Source organism: Garra rufa, chromosome 7 (assembly GCF_049309525.1).
Source record: "Garra rufa chromosome 7, GarRuf1.0, whole genome shotgun sequence".
Lineage (NCBI taxonomy): Eukaryota > Metazoa > Chordata > Actinopteri > Cypriniformes > Cyprinidae > Garra > Garra rufa.
The window spans coordinates 28,043,180-28,070,970 of record NC_133367.1 but is presented as its reverse complement, the minus strand read 5'-3'; the positions used below and the strand labels follow the sequence as shown (position 1 = coordinate 28,070,970).

The following is a 27,791-nucleotide window of genomic DNA, read 5'->3' as shown; positions in this document are numbered from 1 at the left end:
TAATTTTTTCTTTCAATTTATTACCTAAAAAAAGAAAATGTCCTATCACAAGTCACACTGAAATGTATTGCTTAAGAAAAAAATATATTTAGATATTCCTTTTTTTTTTACTTGATTATTTCCATTATATTCCACAAAAACAAAACAGGGCACAGCAACGCCCTTTTTCCGCCTTCCGCCCACTTTAAAAAAAGCACAAAGAAATACATAATTCACAGTTACCATTTTGGTTTCATAAATTAATACAGTCACACATGTGCTACACCGGTCTATAGCTAGAACATTGTAAATTGTTTTTTTTCTCGACTCTTGTAATCAGTTTTCATTGGCTACAAGAAAGAACAGGCAACTTAAATGATGTGATCAGAACTCCAACAAACTATTGAAAATGCCCCCCGTTCCCTCCCTCCACCCTCATTCAATTTCCCTATCCTAAAACTCAGATCATCTCCTATGCTTTTTTTCAGTTTTCACTTTTTTTTTTTTTACCGTTTTACATATAGGTGAGGCACACACAGAGTATATTTCATACATATATAAAAATTAAATAATGATTTTTTGGGGGGAGAGGGAGAAATCGTCCATTGAAGTCGTTTATCTGAGAAGAAGGGAAGTGCATGTGGTCAACGTGTCCTTAAAGGACATCTCAATTGAGAGTTAGGGCACTTTGTTGCTATAGGACTGCAGTTGAAACTTTTTTTTTTCAATTAAATTTGTAAATTTGTTGCTTCTTTGTAGGACAGCAGGGTTCAAGGGACGTAATCAAACAAACAACGGAACACACTGACGGAACCTGTTTGAACTCCAGGTTAGTGACTTGTAACAAACCATAAAACAGACAATATTTTACCAGAGCTCCTATAAATTGATAAAAACCTGCATAAATGCGAATAATTTGTTCAGATTTTTTTTTTCGTACACACCGAAGGGGCAAAACTTTAAGGCACTGAAGCCTTGACATAATAGAGCCTCCACCTCCTAAACACAAAAACTGCCCCCGAAAAATGGATGCTTCAACAAAAACACAGGACAAATACAACAAAAACATCCCTATGTTGTCCACCACTCTGCAAGTGTTTCGATAATGAACGTTAAGGCCACTTGAACAGAAAAAAGGAAAAGACAATGTTCCCCTTCAGGTAGGTAATCTCATTGCAAACTCAGTGAGTGCAACATCGATGTGGTTCAGGACATTTTCACGTTTATTTCCAAGTAGTCATTACGGGCGAACGTCGGTTGCTAACATCCCTGTTAGTCCGCATCTGGACAAGGTCGATGGGAGTGTCGGGGTTTGCTCTGAGGATCCCTTGGATGTTGGGAATAGAAAATGTTCCATTGTTTCTTAGTTAGTCCAGGAATAATCCATGTACAGTAGAATTCCAGTCCTGTTTTGGTTTGCGACTGATATGTAACATCACGTTCCTAATTTGAAAATCCCAAGTAGCTGGAGCAATTGTTTATCTTTTTTTTTTTCATTTTCACAAATTCATGCTTATATATCTTTTCAGCACCAGTTTCCCAGTATTGTTGTTGTTATTATTATTATTATTATTTTCTATAAAAAGGATCAGGATAATTCACACTTTTGCATGCAAAGAGAAGTCCCATATAGCAGCAGAACCGTCTGTCTGTGGAACGCCTGATAGAATATGTCACTGCGTCTACGTATGAGGCACTATCGAGAGTGTAAAGGTGGGGGATGTTTATGTGGGAATCTGCAAAGAAGTCTGGACAAATAAATATCGGTAGTCTTGTTAAAATTGTACCACAGCTGTAAGTGTTTGCTGGGATAAAACCCTTGAACGGTGGTTAAGTCGAATGCATAAATGAGAGATTCCACTTTGGCAGAACGAGCCATTATAATGCACAATTGTAAACTATTCCTCTGGCACCCCACCACTCTCTCTATTATACACATTTAGACAGTAAGAGGAGAGATACAGTGTGTATTTAAATGATTATATAACATCAGATTCATTTCACAGCTTGACTCGAGCCTTGCTGAGCAATTGCTGTTTTACGTTTGGTTGGTTTGTTTGTTTTCGCGGAGGTAAAAAAAAGAAAAGTCACTCTTTATATATTCAGACTTCACAAGCCTTGTTTCTTCAATCACATCAGCATATTTTCGTTTCATGTTTTAGTTTCCTACTTGAACCTCTGACTCTACACTGAGCTGTTGAGAAAGCGTTTTTGTATTTTTTCATATATTTATATACTAAACATGCACTGTGCCATCTCTTGTTTATGTTATGATATTGTCTATTTCAAATCACAGGTGTGTGTGCAAATGAACCCTCCTCGTCTACAAGATAAAAAACCTGAATGCTTTGTGGGTAATGCTACATATTTGTTTCATAAATCATCATGATTCAAGAAAAACAGGACTTAAAAACAAAGAAGATAACCCCCTTCAGATGATTCTTGAACTGTGAATGCCCATTTGCAATGAAAAAAGGAGGAAGTCGGATCAGTTTCTGATTTTTGTTAGTTCGTCGTGCCTGTATTTGGCCTGTATGGATCTTCCCCCAGGGTAAAAATAAAACAAAAAAAAGGAAAGAGAAAAACAAATCCCAACACCGATGACGTCTGCTATGCTCATTGTGTTTACTTCTTGGACTTTCCGTGTCCAAAATCTGTTTATTTGTCAGTCCAATCCATATCCAAACATCGTCATTTGAAAATCGAGTCTATTCCAAGATCATAGTCTATCAAGGACGTAAGGTAAGTAAAAGTCTGTGAATCTTCCTTTGTGTAAAAGTCTTTGTGGTCACAGGATAGATGAGGAGTGAAGCCTACGAGATTCTGAATGTGCGTCTTCGGACACAGTCTTCGGAAAGTCTCCTCTCTAAAGTGTAAACCCCAGTCTTCTTTAAAGAAGATGGCGCAACCGTTGCTGCTTCAGGCCATGATGAATTCTGATTTCATATCAGCTTTGACATCGGGCTTCCACACAGAGTCCTCAAAGTCCAGGTCCAGGGAGCCTTCGCTAGACATACTGCTGTTACTGTTGCTGCGTCCGGCCTTGCGGTTGGGGAGCCAGTGGTACGGGGCACGGGAGTCTCGCCGGGCCTTCCTGCGCAGACGCTTCTGCTGCATGAGCAGCTGCAGTCGCTCCACTTTGCAGCGTGTGGCTCGGTTCTCTGTCTGACGCAGTCGGTCACCTGAAGGAGCAAGAAGATAAAGCAATAGGAGTTAGAGTTGTAAAAATACACTTTTGGGACTCAAACAGCAAAAGATGTTCATCTGATTGCGTATGACTGTAATGACACCACTAAAAAACTTGGGGAAATGGAAAAGGTTGTTGAATGACTAGTTGACCACTGAGTCATCCCTAGCTGGCACACCAAAGCTTTCTGGCAAAGCTGGTTGACCAAGAAAGGCTTGAAGGTTAAGATGTCTTATGTAGACATGATCTGCATTTGAGCATCCCATGCTAGTAACTAGCATCCAAAACACAACATAAGGCGGTGACTATCTATGCTAGCCTTTTCAGCGGGGGAAACGCTGGTGCAATACACATATTTGGTCTAGGACAGAATGACTCAGTGCTTTGGATCCTGACTGCTGATCCTGCTGAATGTTATCAAAGGCCGGGCGCTGGATAAATAAACTCAAGTCTGAGTGGTGATGCTGATGTTCTTAAAAAGGCATGCTGCGATTACCCCCGCCCCATTGCTCTCGCTCTCTTTAAATCTGTACAGAAATAAGCACTTTCCACTGCTGTCTCATTTCAGAAGAGAACATCCCAGTATGTGGCAACAAGTCCTCTCTTCCCTTATCCGAAACAGTTCAAAATGTCTTGGCAGGCGTGCCCTTGAGATACCTAAAGAGAGAAGTGCATTCTCACAAAGGAACCCACACTCCTGTGAGGAGACCAACGCCCACGCGTGCATGCACGCACATTCCCAAGCGATACGATCTTGACTTGGTTGTTTCTTTAACAGGAAGCAAATACCTTGAACTTTCTAATCTCATAAACAATGCTCGGGTTTTAGCAGCTAATGCGCCAATTAAGGGGAAAAAACATGAGGGGGTTTTCCACTCCACAGCTCAACCCTAAACCTTTCATTTATAAATATATTCAAGAGAATGGAGGAGAAAAAGAAACCACAATCTATTAGCCAGCTCCATTAGGAACTATCCCAGAATTAAATAATGAAATAGCCGGCTAGAATGTCAATAATCCCGAGCATAGACTATCTTTCATCGCGTGTGCTTCGCCACACATACACACACACAGCAACAGCAGCAGTAGCTTTTAACATGGATCGATGGCAAATTAAAAAGACCTATTGATTAAACCTTAGCTCTAGCGCAGCAATCCATCTCCAGGCGAGGACACTGCTATTGGCTTTCAATAGAAAATGCAAGCGAATGGAAATTGTAAGCGAAGTAAGTCAGGCCCTTTTTTCCCCCTTTCTTTTCCTGGCCTGAGCTCATTGAACGAGTAAACACCCACCCAACCCCCCAATACCAAGACCCCCACTCCCATACGCACACACAGTTCACCCCTCCCCAATGCCTCTGGAGAGAAAGACAGACAAGGAGGGAGAGAGAGAGAGAGAGAGAGAGAGAGAGAGAGAGAGAGAGAGAGAGAGAGAAAGACATGCTCTGGAATTCCACCCAGAATGCAATAGAAAAAGAGACCAGATGCATATTCTCGTTTGCTAATCAATTTCATCCACCTCTCCATATCAAAATGAAATCGGGATTTCGTGTGGGCTCAATTTCCCCCTTTACTTAATACCTTTCCATGGTGGGCGGGTTTGAGCCGTCTAGGAAGGATTTGCGCTATAAATGTAAGTGGTAGTTTTAATCATTCGGATATTCCTAGAGAAAGAACAGGCTGTACAAACATCAACAGCAGAGATCTGCCAAACAGTTCCTTCCTAACCTGGTTAGACAAATGAGATTTGGGGCTCGCTCTGGCATTTTAGCATGATTAGAGAGGTTCTGGTCTAATAGGACTTTATGGGTTATGAAGGTCTTTGTTCGACTGCACAAGCTCAACAGATACGCCATTCGGATGCTCTTCTCCTTCATCTGCCCTCTCAAAGAGTCTCTCTGCAACTCTAGGCCTCAAAAGTAGGGCAGCCACCTCACCTTGCAGCCTGTCAGCTTTTCTGGTGGAAAAAAAACCTTGCTACATAAGGCTGCAGTGCCCCAAGGGACTGAACTACAGAAATCTGGGAGAAAAAGAGCAGAGGAGCTCATTAACGGCACTGGGCACGGCGTGCCACTGTCAAGGTATTGTATGAAGCTCACAATGGTCTCAAAGACATTAAGGCAGACCCTTGGCTACTAAGCCAAGTTCCTTTTTGTTCTTTGTGAGAATCTGTGGCCCCTGCCAATGTCCTTTCCCACAAGGTTGCCCTTCCAAACAGATTCGCGGACACTGTAAAAACACATCAGCACTAGTTTGGCACAGCTTGCAGGCTGTGCTGCAAGGAAAACCGAACTTAACCTGAACCCCCGCATCATTATCAGGATAAACGTGGCAGCCTGAGGGGGAGACTCAATGCACCCGTTTAGAGGTTATTATTAGGCTATAGCGTGGCTGGCCGGCCTAAAGCCATCCCAACAGATCCGCCTGGGTTATCGTGAGTGCAAAAAGAGTGAACGGCTGTGGCGGGGGGCTGGGATACACCAGGAACAAAGGCAGAAGAAGCAGTGCAAAAGCTCTCCCTTCTCTGTTCCTTGCTTCCAAGACCCCTCCCTGTGCTAAGGTTTGGACACATGCGGGGGGTGGGTGGACAAGAACAGAGAGTTATTTTGCTGCCAGCGACGATAGCAAGTGAACATCATGGACAGAAAAAGCCCCTCCCCCCTGCATTCGCCCTCTCTACCCTTCCCTTCCTCCCCTCATCCTCCTTCGCCCCTACGCCAATGATGCATTGTCTCAGAGTGAGCCGTGTGTGCTGCAGTGTCCTCACCGCGCACTCGACATTCTCAGGCCTGCGGCTCAAATTAGGGGGGTTGGGGCAAAAAAGGCTTGTGACGAGCTGCCCGAGCCTCAGGGGAAAGGAGCGGGGGGAGGAAAGGACAAAACAACCCCAGCCCCGCCTCCTGCCGCACAGCTGTTCAGGCCTGCACATGAGATATACACCTGGCCTTCCTTTCTAACCCCCTCCCCCAGCACCCGCATCCACCCACGCCCCTCCTCCTCAATACAGCCTCGTGACGGAGGCCTAGGAGGAACACAGAAAAAGAGAGAAAGAGGCAAATGAGAACAAGCCACAGAGGGTGGAAGAGATTACACACAAAAAATCCCTCTGGAATCTAAAAAGTAGCAGCGTACTGGTGAACAAAAGCTGGGATGTTGCACTCACGTGCTTTTTGAGAGGAACGAGCTGATGTATGAGAATGTATTGATCCCCGCATAGAGGGAGAAAGATTCAGACCAAGTGCTGATGGCCACGTGAGGGGGAAAATGGAAAGGAGGAGGATTAAGAATGAGGAGAGAGAGAGAGAGAGAGAGAGAGAGAGAGAGAGAGAGAGAGAGTGCAATGGAGGGAGGATTTTTACCCAATCGATAAGGCTGTTGGCCTGTCTGCAGGTATTAGGTCAGTTGAGCAGGGTTTTGGGTAAACATTAAGCCCAACCCAATGTGTCAGCCCACACTACAGTGATCAGGCAGTCTCTGCAAGCTTCCCTTTTGTCATTGATCCATTAAAGATCAGCTTAATTAACACTTGTCTTTGACTTGTTTGTTTGTTTGCCTTGATAAGTCCTGTGATCTTTTCGAGTCTGGGTGCTGCAATCATTCTGCATCAAGGGGAGATGTCTTGGCAGTGGAGGAGGAAGTCACACAAAAGTATGTCACAGAATGTCAGACTTCAAACTTTGGCATCTAATACTTATTTTTCATCCACATCAATTAATTTACTAAAAATATATCTAAAATGCAATTCACACCTACAATAAGTTAAATACACCTTCTCTATGATGAGCATGGTGTTAATTGTAGTATTAAAATGCATTCCGATATATTTTATTAAGAACTGTAAAAAAAGTCTTGATATTAAAATAATAATACAAAAATTATATTAATTTAATATTCTTAATAATAATAATAGTAAACCCTTCAGGATCTTCTAATTAGCTTTAGTGACTAGCTTTGCTCCCCAACAAAACACACTTTTATAGTTCTCAAGCCTCTGCAGTTCTCCTGTTTAGATGTATTCTGTGATCAGTAGGTGCTCCTGTTCTATAAGCCAGCTGTAGCTAACTCCCAAAGAGCTGGGATAGGCGCCAGTGTTGCCTCTGGGTTGGGAGGAGCTCGGAGTGGGTGCACAGCACAGGACAGGCATTGTGTTCAGCCATCTGCACCCCTAGCAAGAACTAAACCAGGGGAGCGGTCAAAGCCTGACATCTCCATTGCTTTTCTGATACGATGGCATCAATGACCCTGCAGGGAGCTGTGGTCTCAAATGACCACAATTTGCATACTAGGAGCAATAAAAGGCATCGGATATGGCTTGCCACGGCCCCCGCCTGATGAGCAGCTAAGGATAGTCGGCCTGGGGGGTTTCTTACATGCTTGTTGGCAGTGAGCAAGGAGGGGGAATGAATTATTTAACCCCCCGGTTGAACTGGGCAGGTTTGAGCACCGTAGTGACATGGTGAGAGCCCTGGGGCACTTGATCAAGCTATCTGCACAGGAGCAAAACTGTCTCTTTTGGGTTCGGAAAAGAACTTGGCAGTGTTTAAGCACCAGGGAGGCCAGGACAAAGAGAACTGAGATCTTGACATTTCACATCGCCGCAGTATGTACACAGCAGCCGGGAGCGTTTGCTTTCGGTCGGATTAAATGATCGAGGGGAGGAATTTGAGCACCCTTACTTGTTCTTTCTTTCTCACTCTGTTAAAATACAGCTCCACCCTGACGCTCTTGCACAGCCCAAACTAAACTAACCTGAGCTGACAGATAGTGCAGAACGTTGAGGGGCGAAAGCATTCCTGCACTGTCCTCCCCCTCCCATTTTAAGACCGTTTCACCCCCCTTCCCTCCCTCTATTTAGCGCAGTGGCCAGGCAATACCAAATCTAAAGGCCATCCCTAAGTTTTACCCAACAGGCTTTCATTCTTTCACTCCATCTACAAAAGGCAAGGCTGGTGTGCTACTGCAGTATTAGAGCACACTAGGGCAAACAAAGGGCTTGCCTGCAGTGGGCAAAGGGGGCTGAAACCCCAGCGAGCACAAGAATTTGACTCAAGAATGGCGTAGTATCTTTGTACCCTCAGTTCTCCATCCCCCAACTTTTCCTCAAATACTGACTACAGTCTGTCAAAGCCAATGTCTAGAAGAATCCAAGAACAGTGTGCATAGATTGATGTCTAAACAAGTGTGGTGGGGATATCAGGGGGATATCATGGTCTGCAATCACATCAAGTAGACAGCTGCTAAAAGTATGTGACAAGGGGACATGAAAGGTGTCTGTCCCATGTAGTTGGCCACCAGGTGCCAAAACATATAGGTCTTAAAGAGCTCTAGCGATCTCACAACTAAATCTTGCTCTACACCATGGGTTCACAAACCTGTTGACAAGCAAGGTGGTTTTGTTCAGAAAATAGCCAAGCACCCTTCCCTTTTTCCATCTTGTCCAAGAGGAAGCGCCAATTAATCAGTGGGCAGTCGCTGGCCGGATGTAAACAACAATTTTATGAATGGACTCTTGGTATTTTCCCTCCGCCTCCTCTTGCTGACTTTCAAACACAATGAGCATTCTCTTGGAGCTCATATTTCTTGCGTAAATCTCTATTTAAAGGCTGCTAGGAAAACAAGTGTCCATTGACTAGCCCTGGCCCTGACTGCTGGGATGGTTTTTGCAGACGAGCAGGAGTGGAACCAGTAGGACGGCCCATTTACTTTCAATGTGGGAGAAGTATAAAGACTAATGATGGAGCATTATGTAAGCGGAAGCAAGGTTATTGCACAGGAAAAGTATGTATCGCCTCAAAAACGCGTAGGATTCCCTACCCTTTGTGAAAATCGAGTGACCGAAGTTATTCCACCCCAGTAGTTGATGATACGTTTTCATATTGTGCGGCGTTAGCTTGGTATGCTTTTAATCTAGTCTAGATTGATAACAGGCCTGTGCTTTGAACAGTGCTAGGATGATATTTCTTCATTATCTCTGTACTCTCCAACAGTGGTGTTTCATGACAGAGCAGTTCAATTTCCTCCTCAGCGCTGAAGCGAGCTGCCCCAGATAATCAGTTTTTACCAGACAGAGCGGGGTACCTGCCACACGTCTGTGAGTGCTATCTCGCTTCGTTATCTCTCTCGCTCTGGCTCTCTGCCTCTTTCCTCTTGGTAACAGAGTAGTCCACCCCCATTCTTTGCCTCTCAGAGGAAAGAGGACACCGTCAGCACAGAGACAAAGCCAGACATGCTGTGGCTGCTGGAGCATGACTACCAGGGCCTGAAAGAACAAGCCTCGTTCTTCCTCCCCCTCTCTAACATCTTCACTTTTCTTATCCTTGAACCCTTGTCTTGGACCTTCTGAAACTATGTTACCACTGCCTTGGATATGAATCTTGAACATATTGGCTAGATGCTACAGTAAATGCTCTAGGAAATGCATTACTGCATAATTTCTGGCAAATGCAGTAAAACTTACCAGGAGGCTTGCACATGCGAATCTGGCTCTGGCACTGCACCAGTGGGTGGAGGGTGGGCTGGGTCTCAGAGGGCACTGCGGTAGGCAGGCTGCTTAGTCCGGGGGTGTGGGGAGGCGAAGGCGGTGGCGTCGGCGTTGGTGAGCTAGGGCTGTTGCACTGGGTCTGGTACCGGAGCTGAGTGAGCGACGGTGGCATGCCCTGGTAATGCCGGGTGGCACTTAAAAGGTCATTCAAGATTTGAAGGATGGTGCCTATGTCTCGCCTAGGACGTCCAGTGCTGTCCTGACAGTTGGGATGCAAAGTGCCTTAGGAAAGAAAAACACAATAGAGAAATTACAGATAGCTATTATAGATAAAACTCCCGTATGCTGAGCCTATCAAATATTAAACTTGTTGAGAAGTTGTACCTGAAAATGTCCCAGAAAAGACTCCAGGAGCATGGTTCACAAAACTTTCGATGATAGCGCCTGGTTTGCGGGATCGCGAGGGAGTGTTACAGTTGCTAGATGTCTTCGCTTGGCAGTTGGCCTGTGCAAGACATGGGCCAGTGGTCAACTGCAAGTACAGTTTTAACATCTTACTAATCAGATTGGTAAATGAGATTTATCACTATGATTATACAAAATAACTGAATTGAAAATGTAGGACAAACAGTGACTAACCTCTGGACAGGAAGCTGCAGGGCTAGGGCTACTCGGAGAGGTGGGACAGGCTGAAGATGGCTGTTGGGAGTGAAGAAAACTTCCAGGGAGTTGAGAGGGGTGTGGTGGTGGGCTACAGTGGCCTGAGGCTGAGGTGGGGTACATGGGAGGAACAGATGGGATAGAGGGAGAAGGTGGGAAGGCTGCTGGGTTAGATGGGAGTGCTGTGTTTGGATGATGAGGATGTGGGTGCGGGTGATGTGGGTGAGGGTTGTGTGAAACCCTTGCCATCCCAGAGGCAGAGCCTGAAGCTGCATGAGACTGTCCTGTCGTGCCCTCTGAACTCCCACGTGATATGAGATGCCGATGCTGTAACTGTGGGCCGCCTGAGTGCTGTGCTGCCAACTGCAGTTGGACAAACATCATATGATCGCCTACTCGCAGAGCCAGGGTTAAAGGAGATCGGCCAGACAGGAAGTCACTGACCTGTGAACAGGAAATGAAGAGGGGGTGGCTTTAGTAATTCCCTTTGCACTGGAAAAGAATTTGGCAACATGACTGAATGCCTTTTTATGAATAAGCAGAAGTATACAAAAGGCACACATACAAAACACTCTACCATTCAAGCACACCCACGAAACACTAACTTCTGTCTGGCCCCAGGCCTGAAAAATCAGCCATAGAAACAGGATGCAGACCCACTCGCCACACAGTCACATAATAGCTAATTGTTTGAAAGGCTGGACCGGAACGGCTTGCCCATTTTAGGAGTACCCAGAATGGAAGTTGAGCCAAGGGGCTCTCCAACCCCTGGAAAACAAGTCGAGAAATACAGAATGTTTGTCTTCACTTTGCTCTCCAAACAACCTTCTCCTTGTTCGATTTCAACCCTGAGACTTTCTTTGTTGCATCTGCCACATTCCGAGGATGTTCTAACTTCATGCAGTATGACTCTAATGCACAAGCATAGAAGAATCAAATGTACCAGAAAAAAGCAATGAAAGTCATGAAGATTCCCTCAGCAGATCTATTCAGCGTCCGAGTGTGCTTGTGTTGGCTGACCTGTTGTTAACCTTTTAAATCGCTGGGGCCTACCCTCCGTAGTTTTTTTTCTCTAGCTCTTTTGCTGATCTGTTTTTCCATCAAGCAGCCACTCTCGCAGTCGAGTGACCTTTACTATTCTGTGCATTTAACTGACAGACCTAAAGAGCCAGAGAGAAACCCTTTTCCATCTTTAGGAGAGATGAAGTTAAAAAAAAAAACTCTTGATATGTATGTATGACTAAGAATTGATAAAAATACACTGAATACTCAAGACTGACGGTAAACCCTGTTTAAAGGCCAATTGTAAAATTGGTGGCTCACCCCAGAGTGAGGGTGGATCCCATCCCTGAATGACAGCTGTCTTGCAAGTTGATTTGCATCTAATGCACAATTCAGATTCCAACAAAAGGTCCCTGTAATTACTCGACTGCCATTAGCATATAGTGGAGCAACTCTGTAATAGGATAAAGGCTTTGAATATCTGAAGCAAGGAGGGCATTGAACATCCAAGCACTAATAATTAAAATTATTTGGGCTTGCAAATCGTCAAGTAAAGCGTGCCAGACCCCACATTTGCCTTGCAGATCAGTCATCATCAAGACCAAGCATCTCACTGACTCACTCAAAGCCCAGACTCATCCCACATAATGAGAGAGTGCACGAACCCCCACAAACCAGTAAAAGTGCCTCTGAAAGGCGAGGACGTGGTCTGCAGAGACATTCCCCACAGCAGCCGTCAGTTTGAGTCACACAGACCTTTGTCAATACATCGGCCAGCCCACACTCTTCTGGTGCAATAACTGAATGACCACAAAGACAAAGACGCAGCGGGTTTACAGATCTGCAGTCTTCACTTACACAGCATCTTAAGGAATGTGTGCGCAAGTATACATTGTACAAGGTTTCTGTGGTATTTAAGAGTTCTTGACTTGACTGGAAAAACAAAGATATATTAACAAACCATTTTGGAGAGTCTTGGTGCTTGTGGAAGAAACCCAATATTTAGTTACCCTCAGAAACCAAGAGTTTTAGAAGAATTGTGGCCTGAAATTCCACACTTCATCTAGCACAGCTATATAGAATCTGTCAGGTGTAGGAGCCTGGAGTGTCAACATGTAGTCTATATCACCTAAAATGGATACAGTACTCAAAAGGGACTCAGGAGAGTGTACGTTTGCACAGGTCTCTTTGTTCTTAAGGCCACTGACTCTCTCTCTCTCATCAAGGCACACAGATCAAGTTCTATAACAGAGCACTCTTGACACTAGCTTGGAAATTCTTTTGAAGCCAGAAGCCTACCTGGATCCGCCCTTTCGTCACTCACTACATGAAAAACGAATAACCTAAAGGTCATATTCTCTACAAAAACAGCCCCACATGGAATATGCAGCCACTGAAAGTTTTTCGCAGAACTGGAATGGCAATAATATAACGTTTTACACATCCACTTTTATTTATATAACATTTAGGACAATATGTTATGAAGTATAATACAAATTCATTCTGTCTATTCATTCTGCAAATTTCACTCTAAAATCAGTGCAGAAAATGCCGGAAGTTACCACGTTGAAGAATTGTATACTTGGCTAAGCCAACATTGGTTCACCTGCAACAAACTAGTGCTACCATTCCTTTATCTTTACACTTCGTCCATTTTGATTTGTTGGGGAGGCATTTTGCTCTGCAGTGGGCTGCAGTTGCTATGCAGTGAAGAGCGAGTGAAGGAGAGAGAAAGAAAACATGATAAGGGGAGACAGGGGAGGAGGGCTGGGGGAGAAACCTTGTAGTGAGAGAGAGGGTGGAGGGGTGTGAGGATGCCAGTAGATGCTGATGAAATATTCAGTGAGAGTACGCCTCTGGCTCCTTCCGTTTTTTTTTTCTCCCTTCCAACTCTATAGCTGACAGTTTTATTTATTGGGGTCCCTGCGGTTCAAGGAACTCATTTGCAGGCGGTTTCTTCTGTAACACAGGAGATACAGGGCAGGAGCTCGGAAAAGCACCAGACTTACGTTCATCCACAGCCTGAAGACACCCATGTATGTGGGGTCAAGTAAGAAAACAGGTTCTTTTGATACCAAGCATGACTAAAAGACTAGTGGTCACCTATCAAAGGCCTCAGCCAACACGGAAAGTTCAAAACCAGCTTATTAACCCTCACCATCAACTGGCTGGTTTTGATCGCAACAGGGGGTCATCAATATGGTCCTCACAAAGGGGCATGAAGGGTGTGGATGCAATAACAAGCTCCTTTACAATAATCAATCACTTGCATCTTTCTTCCAACCCTGAAGAGAAGACTACCTTCAAAGATCTCACTCGAGGGGTTTGACCTACTCAAGGTCTAGATTGAGACTAAATTCGATCAGTCAGAACTTGCAAGGAGCCCATTTCCATCATGACTGTTGATCAAAACCGAATAGGGCTCAGACAGAAACATTTCACTTAATAGGACAGTTCACCCAAAAATGAAGATGCTGTCATCATTAATTTTATTCCAAACCTATATGACTTCTTTCTTCTTCTTCTGTGGAGAACAAAAGAAGCTAAGTTTTTTCCATACAATGAAGGTCAATGGAGTTTTCCACAGAATAAAGGAAGGTCAAACAGGTTCAGAAGAACATGAAGCAAATTTTTGCTCCTGCCGTGTCCACTCTTCCTCATTCTCTGAGCTCCGGTGACCATCAAAGATATGCACCGTGAAAGCACAACACCTTTTTCCTCAGATGACTGAACAGATTAGTCTGGGTAGGCGAGAGACTGAGTCAAAACAGACGTGTCGCACTTGCAGCCAACAGGATTCAAAATATCTACAACCATGGGACTCAGCATTAATTAATGACTTAAAAAAAACATGTAGCGAAATGTCACAGAATAAAGAAACTCTAAGAAGGACAAGTATAAGGAACGGTGCTAAAAAAAGAAATGTCTCAGTACAGAAGAGGAGTTTGACCCTAATTAAAAAAGCTGGTGGCTTGGTTATCGGCTAATGAGAAGTTCTCCATAGCCCCCCCCCCCCCCTTCTTCCTTTTCAGTTCAGTCACGAAACCGAGCACTTCAATCACAAAGGAGGATGGGAAACAGGAACAGTCACGAATCCGAGTGATTGCCCATGTCAACATAGTCCCTCTTGGATCGGGAGTGCTCTCCGTGCAAACACACACAGGCATGGGCCTGATCGCTGATCAGACAAACGCAAACCGATCTGTCCTCCCATGAGCCAGCTGTTCACACAACACGCCAACACCCGCGTTTTCTATTTCAAATATTTGTCAAATCAAAGAAATCATTGTAGATGTGGCACAGAAGCCATCGGCATCCTGTGGAGCCTTGCCACTCAGCATGACGTGTGATCCCACCACTTCTATTTTCATCCTCAATCTATACCTGGGATTCTGACTCATCACTGTCCTTCCTGGTAATCACATACGCTTCAGACCCTCGTTAAGGGTGACGTCACTATGGCCATCTCTCAGATGTAGTTACTCTCCTTCCCTTGCTCCCTCTGGGAAGGGGGTTGTGTGGGTGGAAATGACAAGGGGGTGACTGAGAGGTGACTCGCTCTATATTGTTGGATCCCATTATTTGCATCTGTCCATTTCCAGACACAATGACAGGCGCCCCGGCCCCATTCTAAAGTGGGTAGGTGGGTGTCTGAAGGGTGGAGAGTTATGACAGGAAAACATCTCTAGTGTGTAGCACTGAGACTAGGGGAAAGGCACTTGCTTGTGGAAACAAACCGCTATGTTATCCCCCCAAGGACAAAGCGAGCAATCTACCTGCCTTTAGAGGCGGGTTAGCACAGAAACCGCTAATTAACAAACTCCGTCGCCTGAAGAATCAGACACCAGTCATTATTTCTACTTGATGGGCAGAGTTACCAGCAACAAAGAGCTGTTTGAATGCAAAAGTGGCGTTTTAATGTTCAAGAGGACAGCTGATCTATCAAGTGGAGTGCAGAAACTGGGCTATATTTTCCCTTGGAACTGAGAAACTCCTTGATGTCATTTCATTCTTCCTCTTTAACGGCGGAGAAGGCAAAACCGGAGACTATGGAGAGACACGCGAAACCACAGCAGCTTTAAATTATAGGCCAGAAAAAGCTGTTAGGCCAGAGTAACAAGGGGAAAAATGCCATTCCAATAATTGCAAGCCTTCCCTTTCCATAAAACAGTCTGGTTACGAGGAGTCTGAGATAGATCTTTCCCTGGAAGCAAGCGCCATAGCTCTTGGAATTCTGCTATGTACATGTGGCTGTCCGCTGCAACTACGAATCCAACATTATCTAGTCCTACATGGTATCACTGAGCGCAGATCGCTTTTTACAGTCACTGTGGCTGCACGATTGTGTTGACTAATTTCAATTCTGAAAGAGCGATATGTCTCACATTTGACAATGTTACTGAGTCAGTTTGAGTCTGTAGCTACAAAAAGGACACAATGATGACTAAAAATGCTGATTTCTAAAAAGGGGTCGTTTCGTAAGCGACCAGATGACACAGTTAGCTGCCTACAAATAGTACATTCGATCAGAGAAAAAGCACAAGTAACGTTTAGTAATGTTTTTTGATGAGAAAGGCCAAAAGCTTTTCTACAGAAACAGGAGACACTGCAGCTGCCGCGAGAAGGTGTATTGAATGATAAGAGCGGTGCACTCCCCTGTCTACCCTCCCCCCCCCCCCGTACGCACACAACCACACTCCTCTGTCGTCATTACAGATAGGCGCTTTTCTCTCCTACACAAATGCACAACCATATCACTTGCACATAAACAGAATAACTGAGGATTTCCCAAAATATCAGCAAGAAGATACAGTGGAGACATGAGACGGACTAATTTGTGTGTTTAAAAGATATTTTTGCCAATATCCACCAACTGATTGGATGACAATTGCTATTTGTGACCCTGGACCACAAGTCTTAAGTAGCACAGTTATATTTGTAGCTATAGCCAAAAATACACTGTATGGGTCAAATTTATCCATTTTTCTTTTATGACAAAAAACATTAGAATATTAAGATAATGTTTTATGAAGATCTTTTGTAAATTTCCTACTGTAAATATATCAAAATTTAATTTTTGATTAGTAATTTCTCAATATTTGGATTTTTTGCATCCTCAGAGTCCATATTTTCAAATACTTGTATCTCAGCCAAATATTTTAAAAAGGACCTTACGACTGGTTTTGTGGTCCAGGGTCACATTTACCAGTGTAAACAATAAGTTAAATGAGTGAAAATAACTAAAAGCCAAGGTTTAGTTGGCTAGAAACAAAAACATAAATCAGAAAGCGGCATTATCCTAGTTGGAGAAATTGCAGAGCTTCTTTCATATTAAAGGTGGCATGTCTCAATTAAGTGGTTTCTAGGTGGGGTTGGCCTCGGCTCACAGATGTTGCCTGGAAACTGGAAGGTGCTTCTTAAAATATGCGTAGTAAGTGTGTGGAGGTCTTCAAGTTAAAAGCTTAGGAGGGCATCATCTGTATCCCATTACCCTATGTGTCAGTGCACCATCTTACCAAGTAGAGAGTTCAAAAACATACAAATGATCCTTTAAAAAAAGAGCCAATTGCGGGTGTTCACTGCTGCCCTGGCAATTAGGTTAAGTGTACGCACAACTGTCCAATATAATGGACCGCTGTGTAATTCAAACATCTTCTGAGATGACCTTATTAGAGTGAAACCTTACCTGTGTTTCCGTCAAGCTCTCCAATGCCTGCATTACTGACTGCTCAGGTCTTGATGCTTGAGACTTTAAGGAGAAAGATACGACAGGGTAAATATGTGTGACAAAAAGAGTTGAAGTACAACATGTAATGTAGCACATGCTATTTTTACCATTAGGCCTGCTTCAACTGTTGGAACCAGGGTTAACTTGCTCCCATCCGTTATTCCCAAATCTTGAAGTTTTCCTGAACTCAGGCGTCTAGAATAAAACAAGGAGATATTAAACTTCAAAACACATTCCAATGTTATTTCCAAAACAGACTTGTTAATGACTTACTTCCTGAAGAATATTGTGATTGATTACGTCTGAAACAACATTGGACCCCATTTAATTTCATTGTATGGATAAAAACACTGAGACAATAAAATAATATTTTGATCCTGTTATGAATATGATACATCTGTCGCCCAAAACCAGCAGACCAAAAACCACAGCATATGTAAATCAGCATGTTTATTCCAAAAACACCCCTGCATGAATCTCATTCCTTCAAACACAGAGTCTAAATGTATTTTTAACCAACAGATCTCTTAAAAATATCTGTCCTAGTGGCATAAATGTGTACACATGTGCTCAGGCTAAATGTCACCACCTCCTGCCGAACAAAGGGACTGAGCACTTGGCCTGGAGGCAGCTAAACCAAACAGAAGAGATTAAGCGACTCTCTTCGTTTTAAAAGGATGATGTAATTTGGTGGTGATTACTAGTGAGGGCTTTTCAATCGGCCCAATTCAAAGCACAAACAATGCAACTGTTAGGGTCATTTGCATGCGACAAAAGAGCTTCTCTCTCAACTCCCAGTTCCACCACCCAAGTGCAATTGTTAGGCAATGTGCAAACTGCACTGAAACTAACATAGCCTCTTTTTGCCTTAACGCTCGCTCTAACAAACAGCAGTGCGAGTCCCAGGAATGCTTTATTCCCTAGCATCCAGTTTAAAATGACAATTACTAACGCCATGCATATTCTAATCAAGCAAAGCAACCAGTTTAATCAAGAGATTAGGAAATTCCATTTCTATGCAACTGTTAAACTGATACTGCCTGCATAATGTTTTGAACTGCTAGTACAGTTTCAGGTGTGATGCAGGTTTGCACATGGCCTATATTAAACTGACTTCCACAGCACACTGTCAACAGCATAGATCACTTTCACTTCTCTATTCAAAAGGCTGTGGACTACCACAGCAAAAATATCATGGTAGATATGCAACACAGACTGCATTAAAAACATGAACCAGGCTCCATGATGCAGGTGTCTATTTTAAGCTTATTTTCCACTAAAGTAGCGACTACTATCTATTCAGTTAGTCAGCAACTGCTCATTCCTAGCATACTAGTCATTAGTGTTTTGCTAATATTAGTAACCAGAACAGTGAATGAGATAAACGTGACTATTCAAACGGTTCAAAACTACTAAGCAATTAGTACTGCTATCTAAAGAATAGATAAAGTGGACTAGATACTAGTCAGAAGCTATGAGAATTGCAGTCGGTTGCCGGTAACATCAATAGTTACTTGTTAGATATTTATTTTTACATTTTGTAGTAAAATGGTAGTAAAAGATACACTATTCACTACTAGATTAAGTACTAGTCTTAGTAATAAAAACAAAGCCTACTAGTAAATTTAAATCAATAAATGTTAAAACGGCTTGCCATCAGAGATGGATGAAAATCTCCATTCGGAAGCCCAACCATAGAAGCCACTATCTGACCTGCTCTTAACCGTTGTTAAAAATAACTAACCGTGCAGTCTAACAGTAACACATCAGACTACTACTCACGTTTCTTTGTGTAGCAGAGCGAGTCTTTCTTTGGGTACTTTCAGTCTTTGAGAGAGTCTTCGCTTTAGCCCTTCCACGGTCTCTTCTGCGGGAAGGGAGAGCTCGAAGCGTGTGCCGGTGGTGGAGTGGATGTACAAATTCATGGGGGGCTCACCGGAGACGCTCTCGCAGGACGGCGCAGCTCCGCGACTGCTGCAGCTCCGGGCGCTCGGATGCTGGTCCATTCGATAGCCTACGATAGAGGAGACAGGGTCTATGGAAGCGGACGGATAGGGCTTGATCTCTCAGTGGAAAGCTATTGGAAAATATTCCCAATGATTATTCCCGTTTGGTGATCGATCCTGCAGTGATCCTAATAGTATTTAATTCTATCTTCCCGATAGTGCATTCAAATGCATATTCTATAACTGTAGTCCTTTGTCGTTGACAGTGTACTGCAAAACCAGAGCAACCTTTTTTTTCTTTTCCTTTTTTTTTTTAAAGCGCAGCCCTCATCGCGAAGAGAAACTCCAGTGAAACACGCATAATAATGCCCGTTGTTTCACCGTATCTCGCTTCCACTGTGCTGCTACGGCTACACCCACAAAAGCACTGCCCAATCACAGATTGCGCATGTAATGACGGCATATGTGTAGCCAATGGGAGGACGTGCTGCTCACCCACGTGGAGCGCAAACCCCGCCTCCTTTCTCTCCCCCACATCGCTTTCCTCATTGAGGACAAATCCAATCTGAGTGGGCGAGGAGCTCCAGTCCTGGAGTTCCAGCCCACTCGTACCAATTCCACACCATTCATGAGGCAAACTGTCAAAGTAACAAAAGTCACCCAATATAACCTTGAATGTTTAAATAGCAACACTGAACACTCTGTTTACAAAATAATAATAACCAAGACGTGTCTTGGGTTGCATAATTGTTGCTAAGTGTGTCTTTCCACGACCCAAATTGTCGTGGAAACGATTTTTCGGACATGTAGACCTATTTTACACAGAAATGGGTTTGTGGAACAGAACTTGCTAACAATTTAGATAGCAATTAACTTTTGAATGTTTGTTTGTAGTAGCAATGTTTATGGGAACAGTGATTAAGCTACTTGTTATGAATACATTTATTAAAAGTTTAATATTGGGAAATGTGACCCTGGACCATAAAACCAGTCTTAAGTAATATGGGTATATTTGTAGCAATAGGCAAAAATACACTGTATGGGTCAAAATTATTAATTCTATGGCTAAAATCATTAGGATATTAAGTAAGGATCACGTTTTATGAAGATATTCAGTAAAATTCCTACCGTAAATATAAACTTCATTTTTGATTAGTAATATGCATGCTAAGAACTTAATTTAAACAACTTTAAAAGCGATTTTCGCAATGTTTTGATTTTTTCCACAGATTCCAGATTTTCAAATAGCTCTATCTCCGCCAAATATTGTCCTATCCTAACAAACCACACATCAGTGGACAGCTCATGTTGTCCAGGGTCACAAATGTAACATTAGATATTCTTTGGAGTCACAGCTGAAAGCTTAAAGCAACAATGACCCATCTTTCAAAGCTAAAATGCCTTTTTACATCATTGCTAGAGGACAACAGTCCCCCTAATTGAAGAATCATCCATATGCAAATCTATAATTACACACGCATGTTCTACGAGCCTGTAATCTTTCTACGTGTGCAGCTTACGTTTAAAAGCATGTATTACGGTTATCATTATCTCTATTCAAATAGTCCCCCATAAAAGACAGCATGCTCTTAAGGAAACGTTGCGTCCCAGTCGTACAGTATAATAAGCATCGCTTGGGGCGATACACAGATTGACACTTACGTCACTCACTATCACGATATCGTGCCAAATGTGCTGTAAGCTACAGTCTGCAAACGTCTGCAGATGGTAGGCCAGCTCTGATATAGCACCTTATCTCTACAACAAAACCTAAATTGCTGATAACAACAACTTGTTTTGGGTTATATAGCAGATTTCCCTACACCAGAATTTACAACTCATTCACGTGGTGCATGAGCACAGCCATCACTGACTTGAACCTGTGTAAAAAAAAAAAAAAAATAGACATCCATCTTTAATTTACTGTGGAGTGAATACAACAAAATACTTGAGCGCCTACCAGTGGAAAAATGAGGTACTGGCAACACCAATCTGGCAACACCAACTATGAGGCATACTGTACAGTAGATAGAGCAGGTCCATAACATTTTTAAACCATTTTTTTGGTTTGGAAATCTTCAAATCTCCAAAAGCTTAGGAGGTTCAAATTGTTGCGCTACTTATATGGAAACTTCAGATACAATGTAATATTTTGTCATTTACCAATTCTCATATTGTTAAACCTGTTAGACTTTCTTACCTCAGTAGAGAACAAAAGAAGCCTTTAGGCAAAAAGACAAAGTTACTGCTTTAAGGAAAAAGATGCAACTGTATGGAAACCACAGCTGTCCATTTTAAATCTTTTTTCGGTGTGCCACCGAAGAAAGAAAGTGGCAAACAACATGAGAATGAATAAAATAACAATATTTTAATTTAGAACTAAATCCCTTCACTAAGTCCCAAATCATCTAAATGAGTTTTAAGTCAAAAAAAGTGAAAAACAAACATACCAGTGCAAAACTCAGACAGCAGCCAAGCTGCTGCACAAAAAGTTCACCATCCTCCTTAGAAAATATAATTCTGGCACTCACCAATTATTGTGGCGAAAACCTCAAAGTTTCGCGACAATGTCTCAGAATCCTCCACAGGGTTGCCTAGTTTTGGCATGTACAGAGAAAATTCTATTGTAGTTCAGATTTGTCCACAAAAAAAAAACGTCCACTAAGATGTGGCTAGAACAGCCGGTATGCTTGCTTGAATGAATCAGATGTCCCAGTGCAGACGCCGGTTTAAATCCCAAGTCTATTCCAGTGCTCCTGCTATCCGAAACTACACCGTGTGACAGCATTCGAGCGTTGGAGTTGAAGTATAACACCTCTTTACAAAGCAGCTCACAGAATGGGTGGAGACTTTGCTTCTTGCGATGTCAGCATGTGATTTAAGGTGGAGGCCTTAAATCACATGCTTTATTCGCTTCTGGATGCGCTTTTCAAAATATTGTATACATTTCTGACTGTAGTTCATCTCAGATCAAATTTGAGAGTGGAAACAAAGTTCATTTGGTTGTTAAAACGCATGTTTGGCAAAAGTACAAGTCCTGAGCCACCTTAAAGGATCTTAACGTGGAGAAGCCTTTGATTTAGGAGGGGCGTAACTATGTCCTGACGTCATACAGAAGTAACTGGGCAACCAGTCAAGGAAAACACATTGCTTGGATACGAGAGAAGTCTACGGTAAACAACAAACTTACGTGGAATTCGAATCTCAGGAAGTTTGTGACGCCACTTTGTTATAGCAGCAGAGATGTTTAAAATAAGAAATAATGATCAAATACTTCAACAGTTTGAAGATACGAAGTATGCATGTTATATAAGCAAGTATTTTGAGCAAAAACAGCAGTTTTAAGGGGGTAAACTCCACCCTAGAGCAAAACTTGTATGTAGGACAGCTGTTTCCTTTTAAGTACATTCATAACTTCTTAAAAACTTATGATACTGAATTAGCTCCGTATACTCCCATTAATACACCTTCCCTCATCACCTTTTCAAAGCAGTGATGCAGCAAGGTGGAGGCCGTAAACCTAAAGTGTACAAATTGTAGATGAATAATGAAATCTTTGTACAGTGCTTCTTAGACGGTTTAGCTGCTTTCCCACCCCAAAGGGAATTAGGTTGAAGAGGTTTCTTGCTCTTGCCAATTAAACAGCATTCACTGAATCAATTAGCCTTATTCATGCAAGAGCGTCTTTTAATGGAAAGGGTGGATGTGAAGGATTTGAAGTGTCATACAATGAGTATCTTTATGCGTATTCAAATGTGTGAGACATGTGTGGGACATATGTGGGCGTCTGTGTATGTGTGGGTGAGCAGCATTCCAAACCATCAAAGTCACTCCCGTTGCCGTTTTCATGTTTGAGACATTTTCAACAGGCTGTATCCGTCAGCCCCTTTCCGATTGTTGTTTAACCCCCCATTCCTTTGTTGAAACAGAGGGGGAAGCATTAGGACACGCCTGTCGATGCGTAGGGCCGTGGCTCATAGGTCTGTCAACAGGAAGTGGGAATAGATGAGTACTGTGGGAATACCAAAATTACACTGGAATCGTTTACACCTCCACCTAATTCACGTGAAAAGGTTACGAACTCTGCAGGTGTATTTACTGCTACAGAGTGTGGGAGTTTTTTTTTTGACTACCATTTCAAAGTTTGGGATCGGTAAGATTTATTATGCTCGCTAAGGCTGCATTATTTGAACAAAATTCAGTAAAATAAGAGGGATCATACAAACGGCATGTTATTTTTATTTAGTACTGACCTGAATAAGACCTTTCACATACGAGACGTTTACATTTAGTCCACAAGAGAAAATAATAGTTGAATTTATACAAATGACCCCATTCAAAAGTTTACAAACGCTTGATTCTTACTGTGTTGTTACCTGATTGATCCACAGCTGTGTTTTTTTGTTTAGTGATAGTTGTTCATGAGTCAATTGTTTGTTCTGTAGGTCCCACAAATTATTTGGTTTTTCAGCATTTTTGTGTGTTTGAACTCCTTCCAATAACAACTGTATGATTTTGAGATCCATCTTTATACACCGAGGACAACTGAGGGACTCATATGCAACTATTACAAAAGGTTCAAACTCTCATTGATGCTTCAGAAGGAAACGTGATGTATTAAGAGCCAGGGGTGTAAACTTTTGAACAGAATGAAGATGTGTAGGCCTACATTTTTCTTATCTTGCCTAAATATCATATTTTTTTCATTTAGTACTGCCTTTTCAGAAGCTACAGAAGATACGTACATGTTTTCCAGAAGACAAAGTAAGTTAAATTGATCCTAATCTTCAAATTCCAAAAGTTTTCACCCCCTCCCATTCTTAATGCATTGTTTCCTTCTGAAGCATCAGTGAGCGTTTGAACCTTCTGTAATAGTTGCATGAGTCCCTCAGTTGTCCTCAGTGTGAAAAGATGGATCTGAAAATGACAGTCATTGTTGGAAAGGGTTCAAATACTGTTTAACTGTTCAGGACAAATAAGGGATTCATGAACAACTATCACTAAACAAAAAAAAAAAACACAACTGTGGATCATTCAGGTAACAACACAGTATTAAGAATCAGGCGTATGTAAACTTTTGAACAGTTTTTTTAAAATAAAAATTCAACTATTATTTTCTCTTGTGGACTGTATGTAAACATCTTTTATGTGAAATACCTTATTCAGGTCAGTACTAAATAAAAACAACATGCATTTTGTATGACCCCTCTTATTTAAATAAAATAATTAACATTTTGCAGATTCTGCAAGGTGTATGTAAACTTTTGACCTTAACTGTATTTGTTCTGAGTTTGTCTCACCACAAAAAAAAATGGTTATTAAACATCCCACCAAATTGGAATAATAAAAGTAAAAAACACCAAGTAAATAAAATAAGTTATCAAAATCTTGAAAAAAACAAGCAGTATTTCTCTGAAAAAAAAAAAAAAAAAAATTGACGACGCACTTTCACTCTCTTTCATTAAAAAAGGTGAATCTTGGCTAAATTAAGAACAGAGTGCGTGCAGTACTGAACTTGGGACCAAATGGAGCGAAATGGAGCCACGCGTCGCATGTTGGTACTGCCCCTGACCCTTTTTTAATTAGCTTAGGAATAGGAAGATATTAGATAGGAAAGGATGACGAATACGAAAAAACGCATATGAAAATTTCGGACGAAAAGTGTGCAATGACCTTTACAAGAGTCTCGTACAGAAGGCTTGTTAAAATAATGTGAATACAACAAAAAAGTTTTGGCCTCACTTTTCAAGACTTGTGTGGCACACTCATCTCAAATGCTGGGGGCGTGTCCGCTGTCATTGCTGAAACCACACCCACTCCGGAAAAAGCTGCCGCCTCTTTTAAGTGTCAAATACAAATACATTTAAATAAGGAGACCGAGCTGTTTTGTAAATTATGGCAATCAGGTAATATGCATTTCTGTCATGACAGCTCTCAGAAAAGTTTAGCATGGTAATGGATATGACAATGTTAATGTCTTGGTCTTGGCGGAATAGATCTGCTATGCTGTAGTTGTAGATTATTGCTGCTGCTGCTCTTCTGCTGCAAGCAAGTACAGAACTTGCTACTGCCAAAGCATATGGCGATATGGTGCCGTGAGTATTTAAGACATGCTGCTGCTGCACAAATAGCATAAAATAACCCATAGCAGATCTATACAGGTGGAGCTGGGGAAGGTGGAGGGTTTCAGAGGAATTCTAAAAGCGCGCTGCGAAATGCCCAAGTGAATGCTCCCAGCCATTTAAATAGCTGCAAGCTCATTGGTTGCATATGCAATATGAACCAATCAGCTTGTGTCAGTTACGTTAACAACCCGTCAGCCCGCGTCATCTAGAGTTTCATGGCAGAACTAGGTATTTACGTGACGAAAGCATAGCTAGATAGCAAACTATAGACTGTAGTAACTAACGTTAATGACAGTAACACGCGATTGATCTTAATTATTAACACACTGGTTTGTAATGCAAAGAGTTTTATCGTTTACTATACGTTGTTATTCTTCTCGTTATTTCCCTATAGTGGGTAATGAACCGGAAGTTTCGCCTATAGGCTTACTTCCACATTGAAAAATAAGGTGGAAAAATGCCGGTTAAAAAATACAGACACCAAGCCTCTCGGCCAACCAGATTTTAGAACCGAGAATAACTGTTGTGTAAATTATGATACTTAACATCGCTGTGCAAATCACCTACTGTATGTGACTCAAACGGCTCTCATTATTTAAAGTGGTTAATCCTCAGCTAATCATGAGCCCACTGATGTAGGTATTCTAGATGTATAATCACAATATTCCATCTTTTTTTCCAGGCCTTAGTAGCTTTGCAGGCATATTGCATTTGTATCGTCTTGCATAAGTAGCCACCTGCAGCGCTTGACCACATTATAAATGAGAAAGTTCAACTAAGCACTTCTTTATGGAAACCGAGAGCGAGCACTACAGAATTTATGAACCCATGAGGCAAAATTCCAAAGCAAATGAAGTGGTTTTTTGCTTGAATGAAATGTGTATTAATAACGATATTATACAAGACATCACATGATGAATTAAGACAAGACGGAATTACAGGAGTATCTTTGTTACCCTCATGTTCTGCAAGGTTTATTTGTTCTCCGCAAACCCTCGTTATCCACCACCCACTCGGCAGCCCACACTCAAACACACATTCTCCCATGTACTCTCGATGTCCTGCAGGCTTAATCCTGGGTTGGCTCGGATTAGCAACTTCCCACGTTAGGCTAATTTAATCAGAACACAGCCTCTAGAGAGAAGCAATGCACAGGGCTGTGTGGCACACTGACATTTCACCTGTATCCGCTCTTCGGCTGCTTGTGGTAATCTAATCATTGATATGGAAGGTTATTCTCGCCCTCTGATTCTATCTGTGACGTAGGAAGCTCGGTCATCTCACGTCCAATCAGACTTTAAAAATAGAAGCCTGCATTTCACAAGAATGCCATTATTTCCCGTCGATCTGTGAGCTGCAGTCCCTGCGACCGGCCTTTCTTGCTATTGTTCCTTATTTCTCACTTCCTCATTTCCATGTGCACCACAGAGAGTTAATTTGTGTCTGTCCGGTAAAGCATTTACATGTGGGCCAATGAGCTTGTTTACTTTTACAGCTTCCCACATAGTGGCTGAAGGAATCGGCTTATGGCCTCTATGAAGTGTTCTTGGAAAAAGCTGGATTAATCTAAGTCTACAACATTGCTGGTTTCTTAGACACAAGGTTATCTTGCTCCTGGGATAGATTGCTCTAGCCTAGAATACGGTCCTTATGTTGCTTAATTAATGACTTCAGAAGTCAACGCGATATTAAAAGTGGTTTAGGTTCAAGAGTTGGTCAGGTTTAGCATTAAAACAAGATGCATTAAGAGCCAGGGGTGTAAACTTTTGAACAGAATGAAGATGTGTACATTTTTCTTATTTAGCCTAAATATCTTATTTCTTTCATGTAGTACTGCCCTTGAGAAGCTACAGAAGATACTTACATGTTTTCCAGAAGACAAAACCAGTTACATTTACCCTGAACTTCTTCACCCCCTGCTTCTTAATACATTGTGTGTTTCCTTCTGAAGCCTCGGTAAGCGTTTAAAGCTTCTGTAATAGTTGCATATGAGTCCCTCAGTTGTCCTCAGTGTGAAAAGATGGATCTAAAATTCATAGTCATTGCTAGGATTTTTTTTTTTTTTTTTAAGTTTAACTGTTCAGGACAAACATGGGACTCATAAACAACATTAAGAATCAAGTGTATGTAAACTTTGAAACAGGGTCACTTTTATAAATTCAAGTATTATTTTCTCTCGCAGACTACATGTTAATGTCTTTTATGTGAAATAGCTTATTCAGGTCAGTACTAAATTAAAAAACAACATACATTTTGTATGATCCCTCTTATTTTGGTAAAATTTAGCAGATTCTACAAGGTGTGTGTAAACTTTTGACTTCAACTGTTACCTAGTGCTTGCACACTGGAAAAGTTCAAGTGCGACCATCTTATATTATTTGATTTCATTATTTGTTCATGCAAATTTTTTTTTTTTTGTGCCTTTCAGTTCCTCATTAGTTGACAGTCAAACAGCTGCAAAGGTATTATGAAGCAAGAATTTGACAATGCAAAACTGGCAGAACATAATCTGAATAGAATTACATTATATTTAGCCTGAACTTCAATATAACAAGAAAAAAAAAAACGACATTTACCAGTTACATCTAAGAAAGCATTTATATAATACCTGGAGAAACCTATCCGTCTGCATTCCCAGTCATCTCAATGGCACTTGCTCGTCTGGTGTGGAGCCCTGTAGAAG

General features: G+C 42.0%; 1 protein-coding gene across 3 annotated transcripts; it reads right to left on the bottom strand.

Annotated features, from left to right (window-relative positions):
• Positions 1-27,791, bottom strand: midn (midnolin). 3 transcript variants are annotated; one of them, XM_073844604.1, is made up of 8 exons: positions 27,717-27,791; positions 18,820-19,051; positions 17,145-17,232; positions 16,996-17,058; positions 10,287-10,751; positions 10,032-10,179; positions 9,624-9,929; positions 1-3,161 (listed from the first exon to the last, which is right to left on the bottom strand). In XM_073844604.1, the coding sequence occupies exons 2-8, from the start codon at positions 19,041-19,043 to the stop codon at positions 2,899-2,901; spliced, it is 1,557 nt and encodes a 518-aa protein (XP_073700705.1). In that variant the 5' UTR covers positions 19,044-19,051; positions 27,717-27,791; the 3' UTR covers positions 1-2,898. The 3 variants fall into 3 exon arrangements, with proteins under 3 accessions (XP_073700705.1, XP_073700703.1, XP_073700704.1); XM_073844602.1 differs by lacking the exon at positions 27,717-27,791 and adding an exon at positions 21,515-21,747; XM_073844603.1 differs by lacking the exon at positions 27,717-27,791 and adding an exon at positions 21,515-21,747 and having other exon boundaries at positions 10,032-10,152.